This window comes from Heterocephalus glaber, unplaced genomic scaffold (genome assembly GCF_053883595.1).
Source record: "Heterocephalus glaber isolate CG9 unplaced genomic scaffold, H.glaber_assembly_v1.0 deba00001428, whole genome shotgun sequence".
In the NCBI taxonomy this organism is placed as follows: domain Eukaryota; kingdom Metazoa; phylum Chordata; class Mammalia; order Rodentia; family Bathyergidae; genus Heterocephalus; species Heterocephalus glaber.
The window spans coordinates 19,854,181-19,879,603 of NW_028258293.1; the positions used below are offsets into that span (position 1 = coordinate 19,854,181).

Genomic DNA, 25,423 nt, shown 5'->3' on the forward strand with positions numbered 1-25,423 from the left:
TAATTTGTATATATTCTTTGAAGAAATGTCTATTCACATCCGTTGTCCATTTTTAGTATCGGGGATCGAACTCGGGACCTTGTTCCTGCAAGGCAGGCAGTGGAACCATTGAGCTAAATCCCCGGCATCCATTGTCCATTTTTAAATTTGGTTATTTTGTTGTTGACATATTGATATTCATTATATACCCTGAATATTAACTTCTTATCCAATGTATAGTTTATCTGATATATAGTCGGTTATACATACACATATTGACATATAGTTTCACCTTTCTGTCCAAGGACAAATACATCTCTCTGTTCTTTTCTTCCTGGAGAGATGAAGATGGGATAATAACCAAGAACTAGGCAAACAGAGTTTAGAAATCTTTGATGAAAGTAGGAGGACATTCTAAATGATGTATTGTGCTAGATCATACATTCATTAGCATATAAAATTACATGAAAGGTCATTGATAACAAAAGGAAACTATTTCATTTGTGTAATATTCCCATTTGAAGGTTTCTGTTAGTATCATTCTATATTAATAGGATGAAAGAAATCTGCCTTTGCCTATAATAATAATAAATTTAGTCTGTTATTTTATATTTGAAATGTGTTAGCCAGTAAGAAAGTCTATACTTAAATTCCCACAATTATTTTTAAATGTGTTGGCACTATTAAAAGTGAGTTGAGGGGATTTAGCTCAGTGGTTCCACTGCCTGCCTCTCAAGCGCAAGGTCCCGAGTTTGATCCCTGGTACCCCTCCACCCAAAAGTGAGTTGAATATGTTTTCTAAATGTATAAATTGTTTACAAAACAAAGTCAGTGTGGGAAGAAGTCACCGTGTACTTTAAGATAACTGTGAATTACTTCTTTTTTTTTTTTAAATTAAATTCTTTTATTGGTACATTGTAGGTATACAACACAATTACATTTCTCATTGGGAATTGTACCTTTACATAATGTATCTTGGTTCTTATTTTTTCCCCATTCCTAGCCCTCCTTTCATGCCCTCCACCCTTTCCTATTTACAAAGACTTTGTTTCCATTTTTTCCATTTCTCACCATTTTTCCTTTCCCTTCTTTCCTTTCCCCTGCCCCTCCCACTACCCCTACCCCTTTGGACCTTTTCTTCCTATTTTACGTTATCGATTATTCATTCTAATCATTGGTACATTTTAGGTATACAGTATAGGTATACAATATAATGACATTCATCATTGGAAATTTGCACCTGCTGGCGGGGCTGTGGGGAAAGAGGAACCCTGCTCCACTGCTGGTGGGAGTGCAGACTGGTGCAACCACTGTGGAAATCAGTATGGAGATACCTCAAAGAACTAGGACTGGAAGTCCTGTTTGACCCTGCTATTCCACTGCTGGGGATCTTCCCCAAAGATTTAAAAGAATCATACCACAGTGATATATGTGCACCCATGTTCATAGCAGCACAGTTTGTAATAGCTAAAACTTGGAAACAGCCCAAATGCCCATCAACTGGAGACTGGATAAAGAAAATGTGGTTTTTTTAATAAAATGGAGTACTACTCAGCCATAAAAAATGAGAAATTAGAGACGTTTATAGCTAAGTGGATGCACATTGAGGCAATACTCTTAAGTGAAATAAATAGGACACACATGTGTAAATACTGAATAGTTTCTCTGGTGTGAGAAACTGAAAGTGTAAATAAGGACTAAATGTATAATAGGTAATGTGAAATAGGAAGAAAAGGGGCAAAGGGGAAGGAAGTGGGAGGAGTAGGGGAAAGGATAGAAGGGAATGGGATTAATATGAGAAAATGGAAAAATAGGAACAAAATCTTTGTAAATAGGGAGGACTGGAGGGGTTGAAGGGAGGGCTGGGCAAGGGTGAAAAATAAGAACCAAGAGAGACTATATGAATTACTTTTTAAACCTTGACAGAATGTCTGTTTTTCAAAAGATTTTTGTTTTGGATATGCTATTATTCATTATTTCATTTTGGCTCTCAAAAGCCTATATTTCTAACATTGGACTTAAAAGATGCTGCTCTTATGTCTAAATAGACATAAGAAATATCTTTGTTCCAAAATTTGGAATTTCTTAGTTTTTCTGTCCCTCATATTAGAAGAAAGTTCTCATATGTGTTACTTTCCTCTAAAATTTTTTTCTGACTAAATCTTCTTCTTCTTTTTTTTTTTTGGTACCAGGGATCGAACTCAGGGCCTTGTGCTTGCGAGGCAGGCACCAGAATCACTGAGCTAAATCCCCGGCCCCCTAAATCTTCTTTTTATGAAATTGTTTCCATATGTTTCCGTATGTTTTCCGCTATAGCATTTCCTGAATTTACTGAAAATAGAGCCTGAATAGCTGCACCAGCTTTTCTTGTGACATTTCTGTTCATTCCTACATGTCTTTATTGTTATATTTCTACTGCTAAATCTCTGCATTTTTAGAATATCTCCTGTTGTGACTTTAGTTTTACACATAATCCCTATGGTTGCCTGAGTTTTCTTGAGCATATCTTAGTATATTTTTTCTTTATTTTTTTCCTATTGGAAATTCCTTAGTATAGGAATCTGATTTATCTAGGATGTCTTTTATGGCCAGGTCACTCTGGTCATGTTTTTGCCAGTTTATAATGCTCTTGCATATCTAATAGTCTCATTTATTTATTCAGTAGGTATTTTATTAAGTACCTAATATATGCCTGAAATTGTGGCGGGTACGTAGGCTATATCAATGAACAAAGCAAGCCAAATCACTGGTGTCAGTCTGGTGAGAGAGGCAAGTTAACTGTATGTGTAGTAGCCGAATGAATTATTTAATAATTGCCCTCTGATTGGTAAGAAGAGTGATGTGATTATGAGCCCCTAAACATGACTACTGTCCTTTAATAGAAGGGATGGAAGCAAGTGGACATCAAAAGAGAAGTCTGGCTTAGATAACCACTGATTTAGTTGTTTGTATCATTAGCATGATAGAAAAAGATGATTTAGTTAATTATGTACTAAGTAGCAATTCTTAAAATTTAGTTTTAAGAAAGATGTAGAATAGTTTCTACATCTGCATTCTTTTTTTTTGTTTGTTTTTGTTTTGTTTTCTTTTTTGGTACCGGAGATCGAACTTGGGTCTTTGTGCTTGCGTAGCAGGAGGCGAAACCACTGAGCTAAATCCCCGGCCCTACATCTGCATTCTAACCATACTGTTAATTCTTGTCAATTGGTATAATACCATGTATCCTGTTTTATATGGAGCACAGTATTACACAATATTACATTTCTTTATTCATTCTTCAGTCTCTTTTCAGATGTTCTTTTTCCTTATAGCTACTGGAAACTCCACTCCTATATCATAGTAGCTACCAACTACTGTGGGAACACTGTGGGTGAGGAGCAAGGAAAATTTGAATTCATAAGGATGAGGTAGAGAGATCATAGTGGATGATTTTTCAGAAAGTGTAGTTTTTGAACAGTTTTTTAAAAAAGTGTAGTGAAGCATTTGTTAAGATTTACATTAGTTACATGCACAATCAGAATGCTGCTGCCTTCACTTCCGAGCAAATTGACACAACATGTAGAGTAAACACATGAAGCTCTGTAAGAAATAGTAGAAAGCCGGGGTTGGGGATGTGGCTCAGTGGTAGAGCACTTGTTTAGCCTGCTCAAGGCCCTGGGTTCAATCCTCAGCACTGCCAAAAAACAAAAAACAAACTTAGATCTAACATATACTTTCCATACCCAGTTTATTCACAGATTATGCAATCAAAATTCAATTATAAGTTGATCTATTCTTTGATGTCACAGTAGTTAAGGACAGTGGTTTTCAACCTAGGGGACAATTGGCAGTGTCTGGAGACATTCTTGTTGGTAATAGTTTGCTGGTGGTAGTGGTAAGGTACTACTGGCCTCTAGTGAATTGAGGTTGGGGATGCTGCTAAACATACTGCAGTGCACAAGACAGCACTGTTCACATCCATAATAAATTATAAACTATTATCCAGCCCCAAATTTCATTAGTACTGAGGTTAAGAAACTCTGCCTAGACTATGGGGAAGGTTCCAGGCCAGCCTAAGAAATTTTATTTAACCCATAACAGTACCTTCAATCCATAATTGTGCTTAGTGCTACCAATGTCATTTGTTACTTTAAATTACTCAGCCTCCTTAGGAAAAGCTCTTCCTTAGTTGCAGTTTGGGATAGTGAGGTTACTTTCCTTATTGGGACACAGAGGGTAGCAACTCCCATGATGTGGTAGAGACACAGATTTTAATCCCTTTTTCTATTTTCCTTAGTGTGTGTCAGCCAATCTTTATTTAGTAGTTTATAGAATAGGAAATACCTATTTCAGTATTGTATTTAGAAGATGAATACTTTTATATCCTTTAAAACTTAAAAATATTTAATTTATATATTTATTCCAGTATTTATTTAGAAAGAAAGCACTAGTATAATGAGTATTAAGATTTTTTTTTAGTACCTTATAACTGATTCAATTTGATTTTATTAACAGAGTCAGGAGAAGGTCTGGGGAAAATAATCCAGAGATTTCCACAGAAGGACTGGGATGATACACCTTTTCCACAGGGGATTGAATTGGTAAGTTGGTGTTGTGTGATTGCATTTTTATATTGATATTTTTTATGTTACATTTCTATTTTTATAGTATTACATTTCCTGTTAAATAATTGGGTGGTTTAACTGCAACATATTGCTAGAAATAATTTTCTTCCCTCCTAGAACTCTAGGTACAATAACCTTTGAATATACTGATTTTTGAAATGCTTATTGTGCTGCTCTTTTGCCCATTTAAACTTCTCTCTAATATTAAGGGCGAAATTTAGGATTTTTTTTTTTTTTTTTGGTATCAGGGATCGAATTCAGGACCTTGAGCTTGCCAGGCAGGCACAGTGCCACTGAACTACATCCCTTGTACCCCACCCCCCTGTTTTTTTGGTACTCGGGATTGAACTCAGGACCTTGCACCTTGCAAGGCAGGCGCAGCGCACTGAGCTAAATCCTGGGCCCTAAATTTAGGATTTTTGTGACTCAGAAGCAGAAAAATTCCTCTGATTCTTCATTTCTTCTTCCCTTCCCTCCCCTCCCCTCCCCTCCCCTTCCCTTCCATGAACTCCCATAAATTAGATGATTGTTAGCAGTTATTTTTTTAAAGTTTATTGTTACATTTTAGGTATAACATACAGTTACATTCATCATTGGGATCTTGTACCTTAGTTCTTATTTTTTCCCCATTTCCCTGCCCTTCCTTCAGCCCCTCCACCCTTCCTTATGTACAAAGACTTTGTTTCCATTTTTTCCTTTTCTCATATTTTTTCTTTTCCCTTCTTTCCTTTCCCTTACCCCTCCTACTTCCCCTACCCCTTTAGAACTTTTCTTCCTATTTCACATTATCAATTTTGCATTTTGATCCCTATTTACACTTTTAATTTTTCACACCAGAAAAACTATTTGGTATTTACACATGTGTGTCCTGTGTATTTCACGTAAGAGTATGACCTCAGTGTGCATCCATTTAGTTATAAATGTCTCTAATTTCTCATTCTTTATGGCCGAGTAGTACTCCATTTTATTTAACAAAAAAACCCACATCATCTTTATCCAGTCTCCAGATGATGGACCTTCTAAGCCTTAGCTATTACAAACTGCCGCTATAAACATGGGTGGACATATATTGCTGTGGTATAATTCTTTTTTAAAAAATATTATTTTATTGGTATGTTTTAGGTATATAATATAATGACATTCATCATTGGAAATTTGCACCTTTACATACTCTCTTGGTCCTTATTTTTTCCCCCTCCCCTGCCCAGCCTGCAACCCCTCCATCCCTCCCTATTTACAAAGACTTTGTTTCCTTTTTTTCATTTTCTCATTAATTCCATTCCCTTCTTTCTTTTCCCCCACCCTTCCCTCTTCCCCTTCCCCTTTGCCCCTTTTCTTCCTGTTTCACATTATTTATTACACGTTTTAGTCCTTATTTACACTTACAGTTTCCTCACACCAGAGAAACTGTTCAGTATTTATACATGTGTGTCCTATTTATTTCACTTAAGAATATCACCTCAATGTGTATCCATTAAGCAATAAATGTCTCTAATTTCTCATTTTTTATGGCTGAGTAGTACTCCATTTTATTCAAAACATATTTATCCAGTCTCCAGTTGATGGGCAAATGGGCTATTTCCAAGTTTAAGCTATTACAAACTGTGCTGCTATGAACATGGGCGCACATATATCACTGTGGTATGATTCTTTTAATTCTTTGGGGAAGATACCCAGCAGTGGAATATCGGGGTCAAATGGGACTTCCAGTCCTAGTTCTTTGAGGTATCTCCATACTGATTTCTACAGTGGTTGCACCAGTCTACACTCCCACCAGCAGTGGAGCAGGGTTCCTCTTTCCCCAGAGCCCTGCCAGAATTTGTTATTGGTTGATTTTATGATAGCAGCCATTCTTTATGGGGTGAGGTGGAATCTCAGCATTGTTTTCATCTGCATCTCTCGAATGACCACTTGATGTTGAACATTTTTTCATGTATTTATTTATTATTTCTACTTCTTTGTCTGAGAAATGTCTGTTTATTTCAGATGCCCATTTTTGGATTGGGTCTTTAAATTTGGGAGGTCTGATTTTTTTTAAGTTCCTTATAGATTCTAGATAGTAGACCTTTGTCTGAGGGACTGCTGGTAAAAATTTTTTCCCACGTTGTGGGTTGTCTCTTCACACTGCTGGTGGTTTCTCTTGCTGTGCAGAAGCTTTTTAATAAGAAGAGATCCCACTTGTTGATTGTGCTAGTTCAGGGGCAATGGAGGTTTTGTTCATAAAGTCTTTTCCTACACCAGTGTCTTCAAGAGTTCTACCTAACCTCTGTTCCAGCCAGTTCAGGGTTTCTGTTTTTACATTTACATCTTTAATCCATTTTTATTTTAGTTGAGTGTATGGTGAGAGAGATAGGTCTAGTTTTAGTCTTTGGCAAATTGAAACCCAATTTCTCCAGCACCATTTATTAAAGAGGCTATCTTTTCTCCAGTGAGGGTGTTTGGCTCCTTTGTCAAAGATGAGGTGGCTGAGTGTGTCTGGAGTTGTTTCTGCATCTTCTAATCTGTTCCACTGGTCCTCAGGTCTGTTTCTTTGCCAGTACCATGCTGTTTTTATCACAGTAGCTTTGTAGTATCTTGCAGGGTGGGGATTGTGATACCCCCTACCATGTCTCTGTTACCTAGAATTGCTTTTGCTATTCTGGGTCTCTTCTTGTTCCAAATGAATTTTTGGATTGTTTTCTCAAGGTCCATGAAGTGTGCTGCTGGGATCTCAGTCAGTATTGCATTGAATCTATATAGGAGTTTTGGAAGTATGGCCATTTTCACTATGTTGATCCTTCGTACCCAAGAGCAAGGGATGTCTTTCCATTTTCTGATATCATCTTCAGTCTCTCTTTTCAAAATGCTATAGTTTTCAGAAAAGAGGTCTTTGATTTCTTTCGTTAGGTTGATTCCTAGGTATTTCAGTTTTTTGGATCCTCTTGTTAAAGGAATTGTTTGCCCTGTTTCTCAGTGAGTCTGTTGTTCATGTAGAGGAAAGCTATTGATTTTTGTGTGTTGACCTTGTTTCCAGCTACTGTACTGAATTTTGTTATTAAGTCTAGAAGACTTTTGGTGGCGTTCTTGGTGCCCTCTATATAGAGTATCATGCCACTTGCAAATAATGACAATTTGACTTCTTGGTTTCCTATCTTTATTCCTTTTATTTCTTTCTCTTGTCTAATTGCTGTGGCTAATGTTTCCAAAACTGTATTGAACAAGAGTGGTGATAGTGGACATCCTTGTCTTGTTTCTGATTTTAGTGTGAAGGATTTCAGTTTTTGACCATTTAGGATGATATTGGCTGTTGGTTTTTCATAGATTGCTTTTATCAGATTGAGGTAGAGACCATCTATTCCAATTTTTTGTAGGGTTTTTATCATGAATGCATGTTGGGTTTTGTTAAATGCTTTTTCTGCATCTATGGAGAGAATCATATGGTTTTTGTCCTTGGCTCTATTGATACAGTGTATTCCCTTGATTGATTTGCGTATGTTGAACCATCTCTGCATCCCTGTGATGAATCCCACTTGGTCAGGGTGTATGATCTTCTGCATTTTATTTTCCAATATCTTATTAAGGATTTTTGCATCTATATTCTTTAGTGAGATTGGCCTACAGTTCTCTTTTTTGGTTGGGTCTTTCTCTGCTTTGGGGATCAAGGTGATGCTTGCTTCCAGGAATGAATTTGGGAGTATTGCTTCCCTTTCAATTTCATTGAGGAGTTTAAACAGTAGTGGCAGTAGTTCCTCTCTGAATGTCTTGTAAAATTCAACAGTGAAGCGATTAGGACCCAGGCTTTTCTTAGTTGGTAAGTTTTTAATTACATTTTCAATTTCATTGATTGATATTGGGTTGTTTAGAATTTTTAGGTCTTCATTCAACTTTGGTAATTCGTACGTGTCTACGAATCTGTCCATTTCTTCTGTGTTTTCCATCTTATTGCCGTATAGGTTCTCAAAGTAGGTATTGATGATCCTCTGGATTTCTTCTGGGTCCATTGTAATTTCATCCTTTTCATTTCCTAATTGCATGGATCTGGGCCCTTTCCTTCCTTTTTCTGATAAGGTTAGCTAAGGGTTTGTCAATTTTGTTTATTCTTTTGAAGAACCAACTCTTGGCTTCATTGATTTTTTTTGTATCGTTCCCTTAGTCTCCATTGCATTGATTTCTGCCCTGATCTTTATAATTTCCTCCTTTCTATGGCCTTTGGGTTTGTCCTTCTCTTCTTTTTCTAGAAGCTTGAGGTTCAGCCTCAGGTTGTTTATTTGGGCTCACTCTGTTTTCCTAATATGAGTGTTCACTTCTATGAATTTCCTTCGATAGACTGCTTTCATTGTGTCCCATAGATTCCAATATGTTGTATTGTCATTTTCACTAAATTGTAGGAATTGTTTGATTTCTTCTTTAATTTCCTCTATGACCCATTGGTTATTCAGAAGTATGTTGTTCAGTTTCCATGTGTTTATGAAATTTTTGCAGTTTCTTTTCCCATGGATCTCCAATTTCATTGCACTATGTTCTTATAATATACAGGGGATAACTTCAATTCCTTTGCACTTACCTAAATATGTTCTATGAGCGAGTATGTCCTCTATTTTGGAGAATGACCCATGTGCACCTGAAAAGAATGTGTATTCTAATTTTGTCTGGTGGAACACTGTAAACATCTGTTAAGTTCATTTTTTAAGAGTTTGAGTTCCAATGTTTTGTTGCTTGGTTTTTGTCTAGTTGATATATCTATTTGTGACAGTGGGGTATTGAGTTCCCCCACTACTATCGTATTAGTGCTTATATGATTTTTCATGTCTGTCAGTATTTGTTTTATGTAGTTGGGCACACTAGTGTTTGGTGCATATATATTTATGATTGTCATCTCTTTCCCTTGGATTGTTTCCTTTACAAGGATGTAGTGTCCTTCATCTGTGAATCAGTGTTGGTTTGAAATCCACTTGGTCTGCAAGGAGGATAGCTATTCCTGCTTTTTTCTAGGTTCCTGTTGCATGGAGTATTGTTTTCCACCTTTTAACTTTCAGTCTATGAGTTTCTTTTTAAATGAAGTGTGTTTCTTGTATGCCGCATATTGTTGGATCTTGCTTATTGACCCATTCTGCCAATCTATTTCTTTTGATTGGTGAGTTGATACCATTAACATTGATGGCTATAACTGATATGTATTGACTTATCACTGTTATGACTTTTTCTTTTTGTTGGATTTTGCTTTTAATTTCTTGTGCCCGGTGGATTCACTCCAGTGGGCTTCTGGGGTTGTGATCCTGGTTGTCTTTTCCTAGGATTTTGTCTAAGATATTTTGGAGTGCTGGTTTGGTATTCCTGAAGTTCCTAAGGTGTTCTTTGTCATGAAAGTATCTTATTTCGCTAGCAATTTTGAAAGATAGTTTTGCGGGATACAGCAATCTGGGTTGGAGGCTGTTTTCCTTTAGGGCTTGAAATACATCACTCCAAATCTCTTCTTGCCTTAAGGTTTTGTGTTGAGAAGTCTGCTGTGATTCTGATGGGCTTTCCTTTGTATGTGATTTGTTTCTCTTCTGTGACTGCTTGTAGAAGTTTTTTCTTCTGTTGAGTTTCTAGAATCTTAACAGTTATATGCCTATGTGTAAATTTTTTTTGATCAATGCTAGTTGGAGCCCTGTATGCCTCACTTAACTGTATGTCAATTTCTTTCCCCCTGCTTAGGAAGTTTTCTGCCATCACTTCTGTGAACAGTTTTTTATGTCATTTGCATTCCCTCCTGTTTCTTTGTTGACTCCAGTCAGTCTTATGTTATTCTTTGCATCATCTAGCAGCTGCTGGATTGCTTTCTTGTGGTTCCATACAATTTTAAAGCAATTTTTCTTTTCCTGGTCACTAATTGCAATCTTATCTTCTATATCTGAAATTCTGTCCTCACATTGGCTCATTCTGCTGCATAGACTTTCGGTGGAGTTTTTAATCTCCTGGAAATCTGTTTGCATCTGTTTTATGGATTCCATTTGTTTCCTGTGTTGGAATTCCATCATGTTCCTCAGCTCCTCTATTTTTTTTTATCTGTGTCCTCTCTAGATTTATTAATCATGTCTTGCACTATGGGCACAGCCTCTGCTGTTATCTGAGAAATTATTTCTGATTTCATTTTTTCCAGATCCTCTTTTGTTGCTAGTTCAGGGAGTCCAGGTGCTTGAGTATCAGAGTGTTCCATCTCATTTCCCTTTGGGGTTGCTGTAGGTAATGTGGAAGTCTGGTTCTGAGGCTTGTTTACATGCCTTCTCATTATGCTGGGGGCTGGTGGGGGGTTTCCTGTTGGCACCTGCTGGGCTCACCTCCTGTGTGCTGGGAGCAGTGGTAGGTTGACCTGGAAGCCTCCTACTCTGCACTGGGAGCTGTGGCATGTTGACCTGGAAGCCTCCTCTGTGCTGGGAGCTGCCTGTGGCATGATTCTTTTAATTCTTTTGGGAAGATACCCAGCAGAGGATTAGCTGGATCAAGTGGGACATCTAATCCTAGTTTTTTGAGGTATCTCCATATTGATTTCTCCCATGGCTGCACCAGTCTGCACTCCCACCAACAAGCGAGAAGTATTCCTTTCTCCCCACAACCCCGCCAGCATTTGTTATTGGCTGATTTCTTGATAGCAGCCATTCTTTGTGGGGTGAGGAGGAATCTTAGTGTTGTTTTCATGTGAATCTCTCAAATGACCAATGGTGTTGAACATTTTTTCATATGTTTATTTTCTGCTTTTACTTCTTTGAGAAATGTCTGTTCATTTCAGATACCCATTTTTGAATTGGGTCTTTATATTTGGGGGGGGGTCCTGATTTTTTAAAGTTCTTTCTATATTCTAGATAGTAGTCCTTTGTCTGAGGAACAGCTGGTAAAAATTTTTTCCCACATTGTAGGTTGTGTCTTAGCTTTCTGGTGTTTTCTCTTGCAATGCAGAATCTTTTTCAAAAGATGAGATCCCAGTTGTTGATTCTTTGTGCTAGTTCCCGTGCTACTGAGGATTTGTTTATAAAGTCTTTTCCTATGCCAATGTCTTCAAGAGTTCTACCTAACTTACCTTTCAGCAAGTTTAGTGTTTTTGTTTTAATATTTAGATCTTTAATCCACTTCGATATTAGTTGAGTGCATGGTGAAAGATAGGGGTTTAGTTTTAATCTTTGGCAAGTTGAAATCCAGTTTTTTCAATATAAAGAAAATCTCAACATAAGATGATTTGACCATTTTTTTCTCTCTTACAATATAATTCTAATTGTGAGATAGCATCATAATACTTTCATCTGTGTGCTTGGCTTCAGGAGGTAGGTACACCACATGCAGGTGTAAAGAAATCATTCCAAGGGAGTATGAGGTTCAGATATGGAGTTCATAATCTTTGACCAGTAGTCTCAGTGGATGACCTTCAAAATGATATAGGGGGAAGAGATGTAGCTCCCAAACCTACTAGGTATCCTAAATGCAAATTCATGTTGTCTAAAATCAAAGAATGAATTCTGAGAACAACGCAAGTTAAGAGTAGGAAAAATTTATTGACAGAAAGAAAGCTTCTGACTAAGAGAGACAGAAGGGGGACCAGAAAGTGGGTTGTTCCTGATGATAGTGTATTAATTCCAGTCACCTCCTCATGTTGCTCTCCGGGGGACTAAGCCTTTCTACACAGTGGACCCTTAAGGGACACCCAAATAATATCTAGATGATAGCACTGAATAGAGACCCACTTGGCTTATTTTATCTGAGGATGCATATAGATCAAAATGTAATATTATGTTGAAATTATTTTTTATTGCCACCTCTTTTCCCCCAGAGAGCATATATTTGATGCACTTAAATTCTGAATGAAAGATCATGTGTTCAACACATTTGTCCAAAATAGTTTTAGGCATTCATTCACTAATAAATCTCAAATTTAATTTAGAGGGGCCGGGGATTTAGCTCAGTGGTTTTGCCACCTGCTGTGCAAGCGCAAGGACTCGAGTTCGATCCCCAGTACCAAAAAAAAATTTAATTTAGAGATGCTGAATTTATTCTTTCCATTTTTACATAAAGACATTGTCTTCTTATTCTTCTGTTTAGAAATGCTGAACTTCAATTTGGTTATATTTTAAAAATAAAAATATGAAAATAAGCTAAACCAAACATAATGACTACTTTTCCAATTCTGGGATATTTCTGTCTTTTTCTTGTACTTTTTAGGCATACATGGAAACCACAGACAGCCATATAAATAAAGTTGCAGTTAAATTTAGTGACAGTATTTCAAAGAAAATTAAAGAATTGTTTTCCACAGGCATTTATGGCTAGAAATCTGTTTATTATTATGGGATCAAATGTTTTTATTGGTTAGGTCTTAGACATCAGCAAAATACTGTTGTTTTGGTTCTAGCTCCTTTTTAAAATGTCCGTCTCAATTGAATCTTTTTATATCATTATTCAGAAAATATACCATAATATTCATAAAATTCCTCATTGAGGCATGTATCTAATTTTCTAAGAAGACTAACATATTGTGGTAAGTAAATTTTGTGGCTTGAAAAAGAGGGAGAAACATTGTTAGAAATTCTAAATTTGAAGTTCTTTAGTTATTTACACTAATGATTTTACTCTGTAGTATGAATCCAGTCTTCTCTATAAGTGCAGATCATGGAGAAGAGGGGGGAAAAAGCTTGTAGTCAACATTCTGCAGTTGTAACATAGGAGGAGTAGCTTCATTATAGGATGCTATTTAACAGCAGAGGAGTATGTATAAGTATCACATAATGCTTTAATTCTTTAAGCTGTTGAGAATGTGATAAATATAAGAAATAGGATATTCAGTTGACCTATATATAAACACTGGTCAAGCAGTTGAGTGTGGAAAGGATGATAAGGAATTTTCTCTCTTTGTAGAGAAATACACATAAAAGGAAGATGAGGAAGGTACCGATCATATTTCACAGTAGAATTCAGATTCACAAAGATTTTAGAGTATTGGGCAATTTATCTAAAAAAGGCAAATGTAGTAGGTAAATAGGAAAGTTAATACAGGTGACTATAAAAAGCCAGCTTTGTATAAGCTATTATTTAGAATAAAGATAGGTTGATAATATGCCAGCCAGCCATATTTCAGAAATATAAGAGAATAGATTTTAAAATAAATCCGAGATACTTCTGAAAGATATTATAGGTAACATCTAAAGCCCATGTGGTGAGGTAGCATGGTTGGTAATGCATTCACTGTTAAAGATGGTTCAAAGCTTGGTATGAAGGATGTGTGGAAAGACATAAGGCTACTGATGCGAACTGTGAAGACATGTTTTTTAAGACAAAGGTTACAAAAAGGATTTAAAAAGTCATATTTATATCAAAGCAAATGGGTATGAACGAAGTTTAAACTGGAAAGTAGTGATTGTATGTAGGCCACATTTTTGTCTTCTACTCTCAGACTGTTGTCTCTTTGGTGTAACAATACTACACAGCAGGGAACTTGATAGAGTGTTGAGGGTGCATCTGAGGTAGTAGGTCCTTTCTATATCTCTCAGAAAGAGAATAATCAATCTTTGTGATAAGCTTTTCATTTCTCCATGCTCACTGAAATGGTTTGCTTACCCTATAGTTACTCTCAATTTTGCTTAATGTGCATTGATACCCTCAGTTATGCCAGAGTCTTACCCTTACTGTCAACTACTTTAGGGCTGATCTTAGAACCACTTTTTTTTGGTACCGGGAATCGAACTCAGGACCTTGTTCTTGTGAGGCAGGAATGGTGCCACTGAGCTAAATTCCCGGCTCTTTAGAACCACTTTTAGACAAGACTTTCTTGCCACGCTGAATTTCTGCTATACCTGTTGCTCAGGGGCTGTGGAGAACTTCCTGAGGAAGATGGAGAACAACATATGCCTCACTCACTATAAATCCATATTTGCAAACAGCCTGGTTTTCTTTCTCTAATGGGATAGATCATATTGCCATTTATTTCTCATGCAGTTGTACCTCATATCATCCTCATAACTTATTCTGTACCTTTAAAATTCCAGTTCTTTTTTTCATACTCTTTAATTTTAACGGATGTCATTTCCATTGTATCCAAAGTCTAGGCTAAAAAAGAATTTTTTCTTTTGTGGTACCAGGGCTCAAACTCAGGACCTTGCTCTTGCCAGGCAGGTGTGGTGCCACTGAACTACATCCCGACCCTAAAAAAATTTTTTTCTTAATCTTACTTCTTATAAAGTTTCAAATGATCCTTCTTTTGTTATCTCCAATTCTCTGTAAGACTGGTGTGGTAGAAATAATATGGGACCAGGGATTTAAGAACCTTGAGCAAAGTTAATTTAGTATTTTTAATCATATTACTTCTCTTACAGGACTATTATCAGGTGATTGTATATTAATATTTTAATAAATCATAATGATATGATTTATTGTTATCTACTTTTATCATTGCACCTACATTTCAGGGTTCTTGTCTGAAGTAGTTTTTGTCCTCTCCGAAATCACAAAGTTGAAGCTTTTGTTTTGTTTTGTTTTCTCCTTAACTACATGAAGGCTGATTAGTGGCAATAAGGTAGATGGATGTAGGTTTCTCATCTTCAAAACATTATCCTCAGCATTCACCAGGCTGAGGAGGAAGAGATGCATAGAGGATAATAAAAATAAGTTTTGTGGGATATACCTGGAGGCATTATATATCACTTCTACCTGTATTCCATTAATCAGAAACCAGTCACATAGCACGGTTAACTGTAGTGAGAAATTGGTAGATAAAGCTTAGATATGTGGTTAGAAGAAAACAGATTTAGTGAAGAAATAGCTTTACTCTGTGGTAGTATTTTTACTCATTCCAGAGATCTTTCCTCCAATCTTAATTCTTACTGAACATTTTATCTTTTTGACATCACTAGTCTGTATGGTATAAAAATAAACAAATATTTGGTCTCTGTATTTTCTGGCACAGAGTTCCTGAACTTGTTAGAATGTACTTGCTTTTGTATGCTAGTGAGATGGCTCATGGTTTGAGAGGATGTAGATAGCTTCAGGATGGAGGTTAATTACAATGGGAAATAACTATGTGATTAGAGAGTTGAAACTGTAAGTCCCACTGACGGGGGAAGAGGGGCTAGAGGTTCTCTTAGTCTTCAGTAGCTGGTGATTTAATCAGTTAAAGACTATCTGTGAAACCTGAAAACCCCTGAAAGATAAGTTCAGAGAGCTTCAGCTTGGTGAACACGTCGATGTCCTGTAAAGTTGGCACACTCAGGGCATGGAGGCTCTGTACCACCTCCTATCATACCTTGCCCAATGAATCTCTTCTACTTGTCTGTTCCTGAGTTGTATCTATTCTAATAAGTATTTTTCTGAGTTCTGTGGGTCATTCTAGCAAATGATCAAACCTGAGGATAGGGATCATGAGCTCTCCTAAATTTGTAGGTAGAAGTTGTGAGTAGCCTAGCTGCCACATTTGTAGCTGGAATTTAAGAGCCTCAAAAGTGGGAGCAGTCATTTGAATCTGAGCCCTTGATCTATGAAGTCTGTGCTAACTTTAGGAAATTACCATCATAACTGGTTGAATTATTGGAGACACAGTTGGTGTCAGAATTGGTAGGGGTTGGAAAAACTGTACATTTAGTGTCAGAGAAAACAATACATTTTCATTATGTTATATATTTTCTTAATTTCAGCTCCAGCTACCTCTCATCTTCAATTTTTTTCCCTTTGTAAGACTTAGTTTTCAGGGGTTTTTTCTAAAATTTTTTTTAGTTTTGATTTTTTATTTTCTCTGAAAAATAGTTTCTAGTCTTCTGTGCTTGAATCCTAGTCATACCTTTGATTATTCTTTTCTGTAATTCTAATCTAACTGGATTGTCTGCATGTCTCAGGCAGAGCTAATCAATATTTTAGTTATTTTGGTAATATTAGGTTTCCAGTGTGAGGTGAGTTCTGTTAAAAGCCTGGAAGGTTAAATAAATTTCTTTCCTAATTTCAATTCTAGCAGTTTTTTCTGTATTTAAACAGAAACTACGAAAGTAGGATAACTGTATAGTATATATTTTTTTTTTTTTTGGTACTGGGGATCAAACTCAGGACCTTGTGCTTACAAGGCAGGCGTGTTGCCACTGAGCTAAATCCTCAGACCCAACTGTATATTATTGTAACTGGAATGCTTTGAAAATGAAAGGCGGTGAGTTGGAGAAACATGCATGAATGGGAGTAACTGAAACAAACCGACTTTTATGATTACTTATACATATATATGTATGTATGCATAAGACTACTTATGCTAGAAGACTAAGAACTACATAGATGTCCATCAGTAGGGGACTGGTTGAATTAGTGCTGTCATAGCCATTCATCAAAACATGATAGCAAAATGGAACACCCATTTATGATAAAAACCCTATAGAAAATTGGAATAGATGGTCATTATCTCAACCTGATAAAAGCCATCTATGAAAAACCAACAGCCAACATCATCCTAATGGTCAAAAACTGAAATCTTTCACGATAAAATCAGGAACAAGACAAGGATGTCCACTATCACCACTGCTGTTCAGTATAGATCTGGAAACATTAGCCACAACAATTAGACAAGAGAAAGAAAAGGAATAAAGATAGGAAATGAAGAAGTTAAATTGTCATTATTTGCAGATGACATGATACTCTATATAGAAGACTCCAAAAACTCCACCAAAAGTCTTCTAGACTTAATAACTAAATTCAGTAGGGAAGCTGGATACAAAGTCAACACACAAAAATGAGTAGCATTCCTGTACATGAGCAACAGACTCACTGAGAGGAAATGGAGAAACAACTCCTTTTACAGTAGTATCCAAAAAACCCCCCAAAATCCTAGGAATCAATCTAATGAAAGAAATCAAAGACCTCTACTATGAAAACTACAGCACTCTGAAAAAAGAGATGGAAGAGGATATCAGAAAATGGAAAGGCATCTCTTGCTCCTGGGTAAGAAGAACCAATATAGTGAAAATGTCCATACGTCCAAAACTGCTATACAGATTCAATCCCAATTGAAATCCCAACAGTATATTTCACAGAACTAGAGAAAACAATCCAAAAATTCATTTGGAACAAGAAGAGACCTAGAATAGCAAAAGCAATTGTAGGCAACAAAGACATGACTGGGGAGTATCACAGTCTCCAACTTGGAACTATACTGCAAAGCCACTGTGATAAAAACAGCATGGTACTGGCAAAGAAACAGACCCAAGGATCAGTGGAACAGATTAGAAGATACAGAAACAACTCCAGACGTACTCAGCCACCTCATCTTTGACAAAGGAGCCAAACACCCTCACTGGAGGAAAGATAGCCTCTTTAATAAATGGTGCTGGAATAATTGGCTTTCAACTTGCCAAAGATTAAAACTAGACCTATATCTCTCACCATGCACTGAACTAAAATCAAAATGGATTAAAGATCTAAATATTAAAATAGAAATGCTGAATCAGCTGGAACAGAGGTTAGGTAGAACTCTTGAAGACATTGGTGTAGGAAAAGACTTTATAAACAAAACCTTCATTGCCCCTGAACTAGCACAAACAATCAACAAGTGGGATCTCTTCTTATTAAAAAGCTTCTGCACAGCAAGAGAAACCACCAGCAGTGTGAGGAGACAACCCGCAATGTGGGAAAAAATCTTCACCTGCTCTTCCTCAGACAAAGGTCTACTATCTCAAATCTATAAAGAACTTAAAAAACCTCCCAAATTTAAAGCCAAACAGAAACACTAAACCTGCTAGAAAAGAGGTTAGGTAGAACTCTTGAAGGCACTGGCATAGGAAAAGACTTTATGAACAAAACCGCAGTTGCACGTGAACTAGCACAAAGAATCAACAAGTGGGACCTCTTCTTATTAAAAAGCTTTTGCACAGCAAGAGAAACCAATAGAGTGAAGAAACAACTCACAATGTGGAAAAAAAATTTTTACCAGCTGTTCCTCAAAGGTCTACTCTCTGGAATATATAAAGAACTTAAAAAAAAATCAGATCTCCAAAATTTAAAGACCCTGTCCAAAAATGGGCATCCGAAATGTAGAGACATTGCTCAGACAAAGAAGTAGAAACAGAGCCGGGGATTTAGCTCAGTGGTTCTACTGCCTGCCTCGGAAGTGGAAGGTCCCGAGTTCGATCCCTAGTACCAAAAAAACCCCCACAAAAAACAAACAAAAACCCCAAAAAGAAGTAGAAACAGCAAAATAAATGTAAAAATGTTCAACATCACTGGTCATCCTAGAGATGCAAATGAAAACAATGCTGAGGTTCTACCTTACTCCAGAAAGAATGGGTGCTATCAAGAAATCAACCAATAACAAATGCTTGTGGGGTTGTGGGGGGAAAAAAGGAACCTTTCTCCATTGTTGGTGGGAATGCAGACTTGTGCAGCCACTGTGGAAATCAGTATGGAGATTCCTCAAAAAACTAGGATTGGAAGTCTTACTTGACCCACATATTCCCCTGCTGGGTATCTTCCCAAAAGAATTAAAAGAAGCATACCACAATATATGTACACCCATGTTTATAAGCGGCACAGTTTGTAATAGCTAAAACTTGGAAACAGCCCAAATGCCCATCAACTTGTCACTGGATAAAGAAGATGTGGTTGTTTTTTTTAAAGGAGCACTACTTAGCCATAAAGAATGATAAAGTAGAGACATTTATAGCTTAAGTGGATGCACACTGAGGCCATTTCATTTAAGTGAAATAAATAGGACCCGGATTTCACTTAAGCAAAGTAAATAGGACACACGTATAAATAACGGATAGTTTCTTTGGTGTGAGAAACTGAAAGTGTAAAAGAGGATCAAAATGTATAATAGGTAATGTGAAATAAGAAGAAAAGGTCCAAAGAGGAATGGGAAGTAGGGAGCAGGGTAGGGGAAAGGAAAAAGGGTAAGAAAAAAATATGAGAAAAGAAGGAAAAAATGGACACTTTTTTTTTTAGTTTTAAAGCTGAAATGTTTATTGCAAACTAGGATACGACTGAGTGTGAGTGACAATGAGTTGCTTTGTTTTGGTTTCTTTAATTTTACCGTTTCAAGGTGTTCCACATCCTACTATTTCATATTTATAATTTATCTTAGCCCTACTTTCAATTTTGAATTATGCATCAGTTTTCCTATTACTCATCAGTAATAAATGGCGTGCATGAGATGCAGTGCATATGGATGAGGCCTTAAGCATATGAAAATGAGGATAGGTCAACCCATGGACACCAGGGGGAAGTCAGTACACATGCCCTGTTGGGTGGAAAGTTGTCCCTGGTTCTACTTTCTGGATAGTTTGTGGTCACCTCTCTACTTGAGGTTTCCTTCATTTGGTTGAGGTCCTCTAACACCTTGGGCCACCTTCCTTGATTAGAAAAAAAAAAAAAATTAGCTGGCACAGTTCAGCTGTTCTCCACCATGAGGAAATGAGGAAGAAAGAAGAACGAATATATATCATGTACAGGTATAAATTCCCAAAGATGAATGTGATCATAATGTTTCCCTAAAATGTACCAATAAACTTAATAATAATAATAATAATAAAAAAAAAATAATAATAATAGAAATCAACCAGTAACAAATGCTGGTGGGGTTGTGGGGAAAAAAGGAACCCTTCTCCAGTATTTGTGGAAATGTAGACTGGTGCAGCTACTGTGGAAATCAGTATGGAGATACCTCAAAGATCTAGGATTAGGGGACTGGGGATTTAGCTCAGTGGTTCCACCACCTGCCTCACAAGCTAAGGACCCGAGTTTGATCCCTGGTACCAAAAAAAAAAAAAAAAAAAGATCTAGGATTAGAGATCTCAGTTGACTTAGCTATTAGCCTCCTGGGTATCTTCCCAGAAGATATAAAAGCATGGTACCTCAGCAATATATGTGCGCCTATGTTTATCACGACACAGTTTGTAATAGCTAAGTCTTGGAAACAGCCTAAATGCCCATCAAACTGATGAATGGATAAAGAAGATGTGTTTTTTTAAAAAAAATAAAATGGAGTACTACTCAGCCATAAAGAATGATAATCTAGAGACATTTACAGCTAAATGGATGCACATTGAGGCCATACTCCCCCCTCCCCCCGGTACCGGAGATCAAACTCAGGTCCTTGTGTTTGCGTAGCAGGCGGCGAAACCACTGAGCTAAATCCCCAGCCCCCCTTTTTTTTTTTTTTAAATTTGTCTTGTTTTTTTTTTTTTGGTTTTTTTTTTTTTTGGTACCAGGGATCGAACTCGGAACCTTGCACTTGCGAGGCAGGCGCCAGAACCACTGAGCTAAATCCCCAGCTGAGGCCATACTCTTAACTGAAATAAATAGGACACACGTGTAAATACCGAATAGTTTCTCTTGTGTGAGAAACTGAATGTGTAAATGAGGACCAAAATGTATAATAGGTAATGTGAAATAGGAAGAAAAGATCCAAAGTGAAAGGGGAAGTGGGAGTGGGTAGGGGAAAGGAAAGAAGGGGAAGGAAAAAATATGAGAAAAGGAAGAAATGGAAACAAAGTCTGTGTAAATAAGGAGGGGTGGAGGGGTTGAAGGGAGGGCAGGGGAATGGGAAAAAAATAAGAAGCAAGATATATCACATACAGGTACAAATTCCCAATGATGAGTATCATCATATTGTATACCTAGAATGTACCAAAGAACTTAATGAATAAAAAAAAAATGATACCAGTTTTAGAAAAGACGAGATAGAAGACAGTAGGTTGGCAAGTGGCTAACAAGCATGTACAGTGACCTTAACGTCACTAATCATTAGGGAAATGCAAATCAAAACCAGAGGAAGTTGCCACTACATGCCCATTAATATGAATTCTGTCAAAATAACCAGAAATTTGGAATCCTCGTACAGTATTGGTAGAAATGTAAAACAGTGCAGCTCTTGTGGAAAACAGTATGGAAATCTTAAAAAAAAAATTGAAAAAACAATTGAATGTAAAATTACTATATGACCCAGCAACTTCACTTTTGGGCAAATGTAAAAGAACTAAAAAGAGGGACTCAAAAGAGGTATTTGTTCAAACATGTTCATAGGGCATAGTTTACAATAGCCGAAAGGTGGAAGGAACCCAAGTGTCCATAGATAGGTGAATGGATAAATGAAATGTGGGATAATATATACATAAAATGGAGTATTGTTCAGCTTTATAAAAGAAGAAAATTCGGACACATGCTATATAAAATGGATGAACCTTGAAGACATTATGCTACAGAAACCAAGCCATTAACAAGGCAAGAAATGTATTATTTCACTCATGTTAGTTACCTAGAACAGTCAGATTCATTCAGACAGAAAATAGAATGACAGTTTCCAAAGGTTGGGAAAAGGAAGGAAAAGTAAGTTAATTTTCAATTTTGTTAAGATAAAAGAGTTCTGGACTTTTGTTGCCGGACAGTGTTAGTGAACTTAACACTACTGAAGTATAAATTTAGAAATGGTTAAGATAGTAGGTTTTATGTGTTATGTGTTTTCCTAGTTACATTTTTAAAATAAAGTATGAGATAGAGCTTTACCCATCGCCATGAATAAATCTCTTAAGATATATTGTATAGCAAGTAGCCAAAACAATTTGGAAAAGAGATAACAAAGTTAGAGGATTTATACATTACTCGGCTTCAAGACATAACTAGAAAGCTTAATAGGACAGTATGGTGTTAGCTTAAGGATCCACTATAGAGCCACAGAACCCTGAGAAGCAAACCCACACATACATGACAGATTGACTTTTGACATAGTTGTCAGGGTGATTCAGTTATGGAAAACAGCATAAATGGTGCTGACTTTCCACTTGGAAAAAAAGCTTTGATTTTTGCTTCTACAGTACACAAAAATGATAGTGATGTGGATCATAGGCCAAATGTAAAATGCAGAACTATAAAGTTTCTAAGACTTAGAACATTTTTGCGACCTTTGTTAGGCCAAGATTTTAAAAATAAACTCCCAAAACATAACTGAAAAAAATTTCTCTGAGGTGCTTATAAACTCTTGAAAAATATGTCACCATGCCAAAAAAGTAGATAGTCAGGTAGCAAAAAGTCTTGTTTCATGGATTTTTCTTGAATCTACAAACTTGAGATCTCACTTGGACCTTCTGTATTTTTGTTTACCTTTAGTGAGGAGAAAGGCACTAGATGAAATAAAGTTAAGTGGGACAAACTAGTTGCAGTTCAGCTAGGAATGCAGAGCCAAATTTTCCCAAGTGTTACCTCTTCTGCCTGATGTCAGGTCTTCTACAATTTGAGTATATTCAAATCCATGAGGTGACTTTGACAAGATTTCTTCATTGAAATTTTAATTGCTGCAGATGGTAGTCAACTTCAGATATTAAAAACTTAATACTTTATATTAAAGACTTTGTAATACAGAAGAAAGAATACTGAACTCCAGGATTATTTGTATCTGGATGTGTGTTTATGTATGTGTGTATATATAGGTACATGTAGATATACAATTTGCTTATAAAAGGCAACAGCTTTTTAGACAAAACAGCAACTGTCTAGGTCAATGATGGTGAACCTTGTAGAGCTTTCAATGATAATAGCCGGCGTGGTACACATGCCATAGGTTCACTACCACTGCTCTAGGTTGTATAATTATTTTCAAAAGTATATGAAAATGGTATTTTTTCTGGGCATGGTGGCACATGCCTGTAATCCCAACACTCAGGAGGCTGAGAGGGACGATCACCACAAGTTTGAGGTCAGCCTGGGTTGCATAGTAAATTCAGTGTCAACCTGAATGACATAGTAAGACCCTGTCTCAAAAAAATAAAAAACAAACCAAAAAAGTTATTTTTATACTATGTAACCCTCTTCCTCCATTCTTGGTCTAATTCTTGGTCCATTCTTTGATAATTCAGACATCCTATTTACTGTATGAAATACACTCATATCTCTTTGAATTTGTGTTGTTCTTTCAAGATTAATGTGCTACTCTCACAGTTTTTTTTTTTTTTTGGTACCAGGAATTGAACTCGGGACCTTGTGCTTGCAAGGCAAGGCCCTCTCACAGTTATTTTTAAATCATTTCTTTATAATCTAGCCTAACTTAAAATATCTTGAAATAGCAAGAAAAACTTGTTAATATGTCAGTTTTTAAAAATGAAGTATTTGGTGGCCTCTAGTGGTACTTACATGTCTGTAGTATTTATGTGTCACTAATACACAAAATTTCAGTGAGAGAGAATTACTAAGGTTACAAAATAAACATATATATTTATTGAAGAAAATTTTTTATTCCTTGAGAACCTAAAATTTTTTAATCAGTTTTATCAGTGATGTGGCTATGTGTACCATAATATTAAATTATCACTACTAGACTTCCCTTACCTTCAAGACATACCCTGGAATTATATACCTGTATCTTAATTGGAAGTATTTCTGTGTAACTTGTACTTAATGTTTAGTAATAATTAAACTATTTGGATTGCACTGAAATGTATTTTGAAGGGGGATGGTAGGAATGATTTCTGACGTCTTAAATATAAAAGCCAAAAACAAGGTCAATAGAAGTAAACAGTCCTTAAAGTTTATTTCTTTGAACAGCTAATTCTGATTTAAAGATACTTTAAGTTAGGCCAAGGATTGTCTGTAATCTCAACTATATATGGAAATTTGGAGAAATAGTTAAAAAAATTTAGAACATTTGTATTTGTATAAAGTCAATATTTGGAAAGCCAAAGAGAAAAATGATAGTTTTAGGAAAGTTAAATTTAAGTGTTTAAATTTATCTCCATTAATTCTAGAAATTAGAAATTGAAATCTGCAGAGATTCAGTAGCTTCCTGAGTGTCATATAGCTACTTATTTTTAGTTGCTAAGATGATAGTCTCCCCCCCCCCCCAGTATCAGGGATCAAACTCAGGACCTTGCACTTGCGAAGCAGGTGCAGTGCCACTGAGTTAAATCCTCGGCCCTCTTTTGACTCTGTATTGAAGCTTTTCTAAACTGAAATAAAATATTCACCATATTGGATGAAAAGCTGATGTTTTTGTTTGTTTGTTTGCTTTTTGGTACCAGGGAACTCCGATCCTTGGCTTGCGCAGCAGGCGGCGAAACCGCTGAGCTAAGTCCCCAGCCCTCAACAAGCTGATTTTTTTAACCTTTTTTTTCCTGTTACTTAGATTTTTTTTGTAAATGAATAGGATAAGCCTTAGAGTCTAACTGGGAAGATTTAAGTAGCATTAGAAAGACATTAATAGGAAAGTGTTTTAACATTGAAATCAGAAAGTCTAATGATAAGAATCCTTGTTATTTAAGTAGGTGGCAGCTTTTATCTCTTTCAAAGATAGACCTATTTAGAAGAAACATCTATAGTATTAGTGGACTTTGATTATGACACCTACCATGTTCTAGTGAAAAAGTTAGATTTTACTATTGGATTTATAACTCAATGAAAGATTTCACTAGAGTAATACAGTCTTCAGGGTTTTTTTTCCCAATTTAGTTGTGTGTACTTAGGAAAAAGGAATAAACTTCTGTAAAACTTGAATAAATAATGCTATGCATTCGTGAATTATACATTTGTGGTTTCCATTACTTGAGGTTCACTGTGCTCTTTCTCCCAACAATGACTACTTTTCCTAAGATTTCTAACCTCTGTTAAACAAGATGAAGTACAACTCTGGATTCTGGTTTTAAATGTTTTTACTTTTTGACAGCCAGAGAGATAGAGGAAGAAACATGCTAACTGGTCATAAGTAATATCCTTCTACTCATTCTACAACTGGAGAATTTTGTTTTCTAGGTACTAAGGATTGAACCCAGTGCATTTGTACTGAGCTATACCCCCAGCCCTTAGCTAAATTTTTTTGTTTATTTGTTTTATGCTGAGACAGGGTCTTGCTAAATTGCTAAGTTGACCAGGTTGGGCTCAAACTTGTGATT

The 25,423-nt window shown here is 36.3% G+C and overlaps 1 protein-coding gene across 11 annotated transcripts in view; it reads left to right on the plus strand.

The window, feature by feature from the left end:
• Sbf2 (SET binding factor 2) overlaps positions 1–25,423 on the plus strand; it is a 450,794-nt gene that overhangs the window by 47,889 nt on the left and 377,482 nt on the right. For all 11 annotated transcript variants that reach the window (XM_087211305.1, XM_013074593.3, XM_013074594.3 and 8 more), the window contains exon 2: positions 4,474–4,559. In XM_087211305.1, coding sequence (XP_087067431.1) covers positions 4,474–4,559 — 86 coding nt within the window. The remainder of the gene's footprint in view (positions 1–4,473; positions 4,560–25,423) is intronic.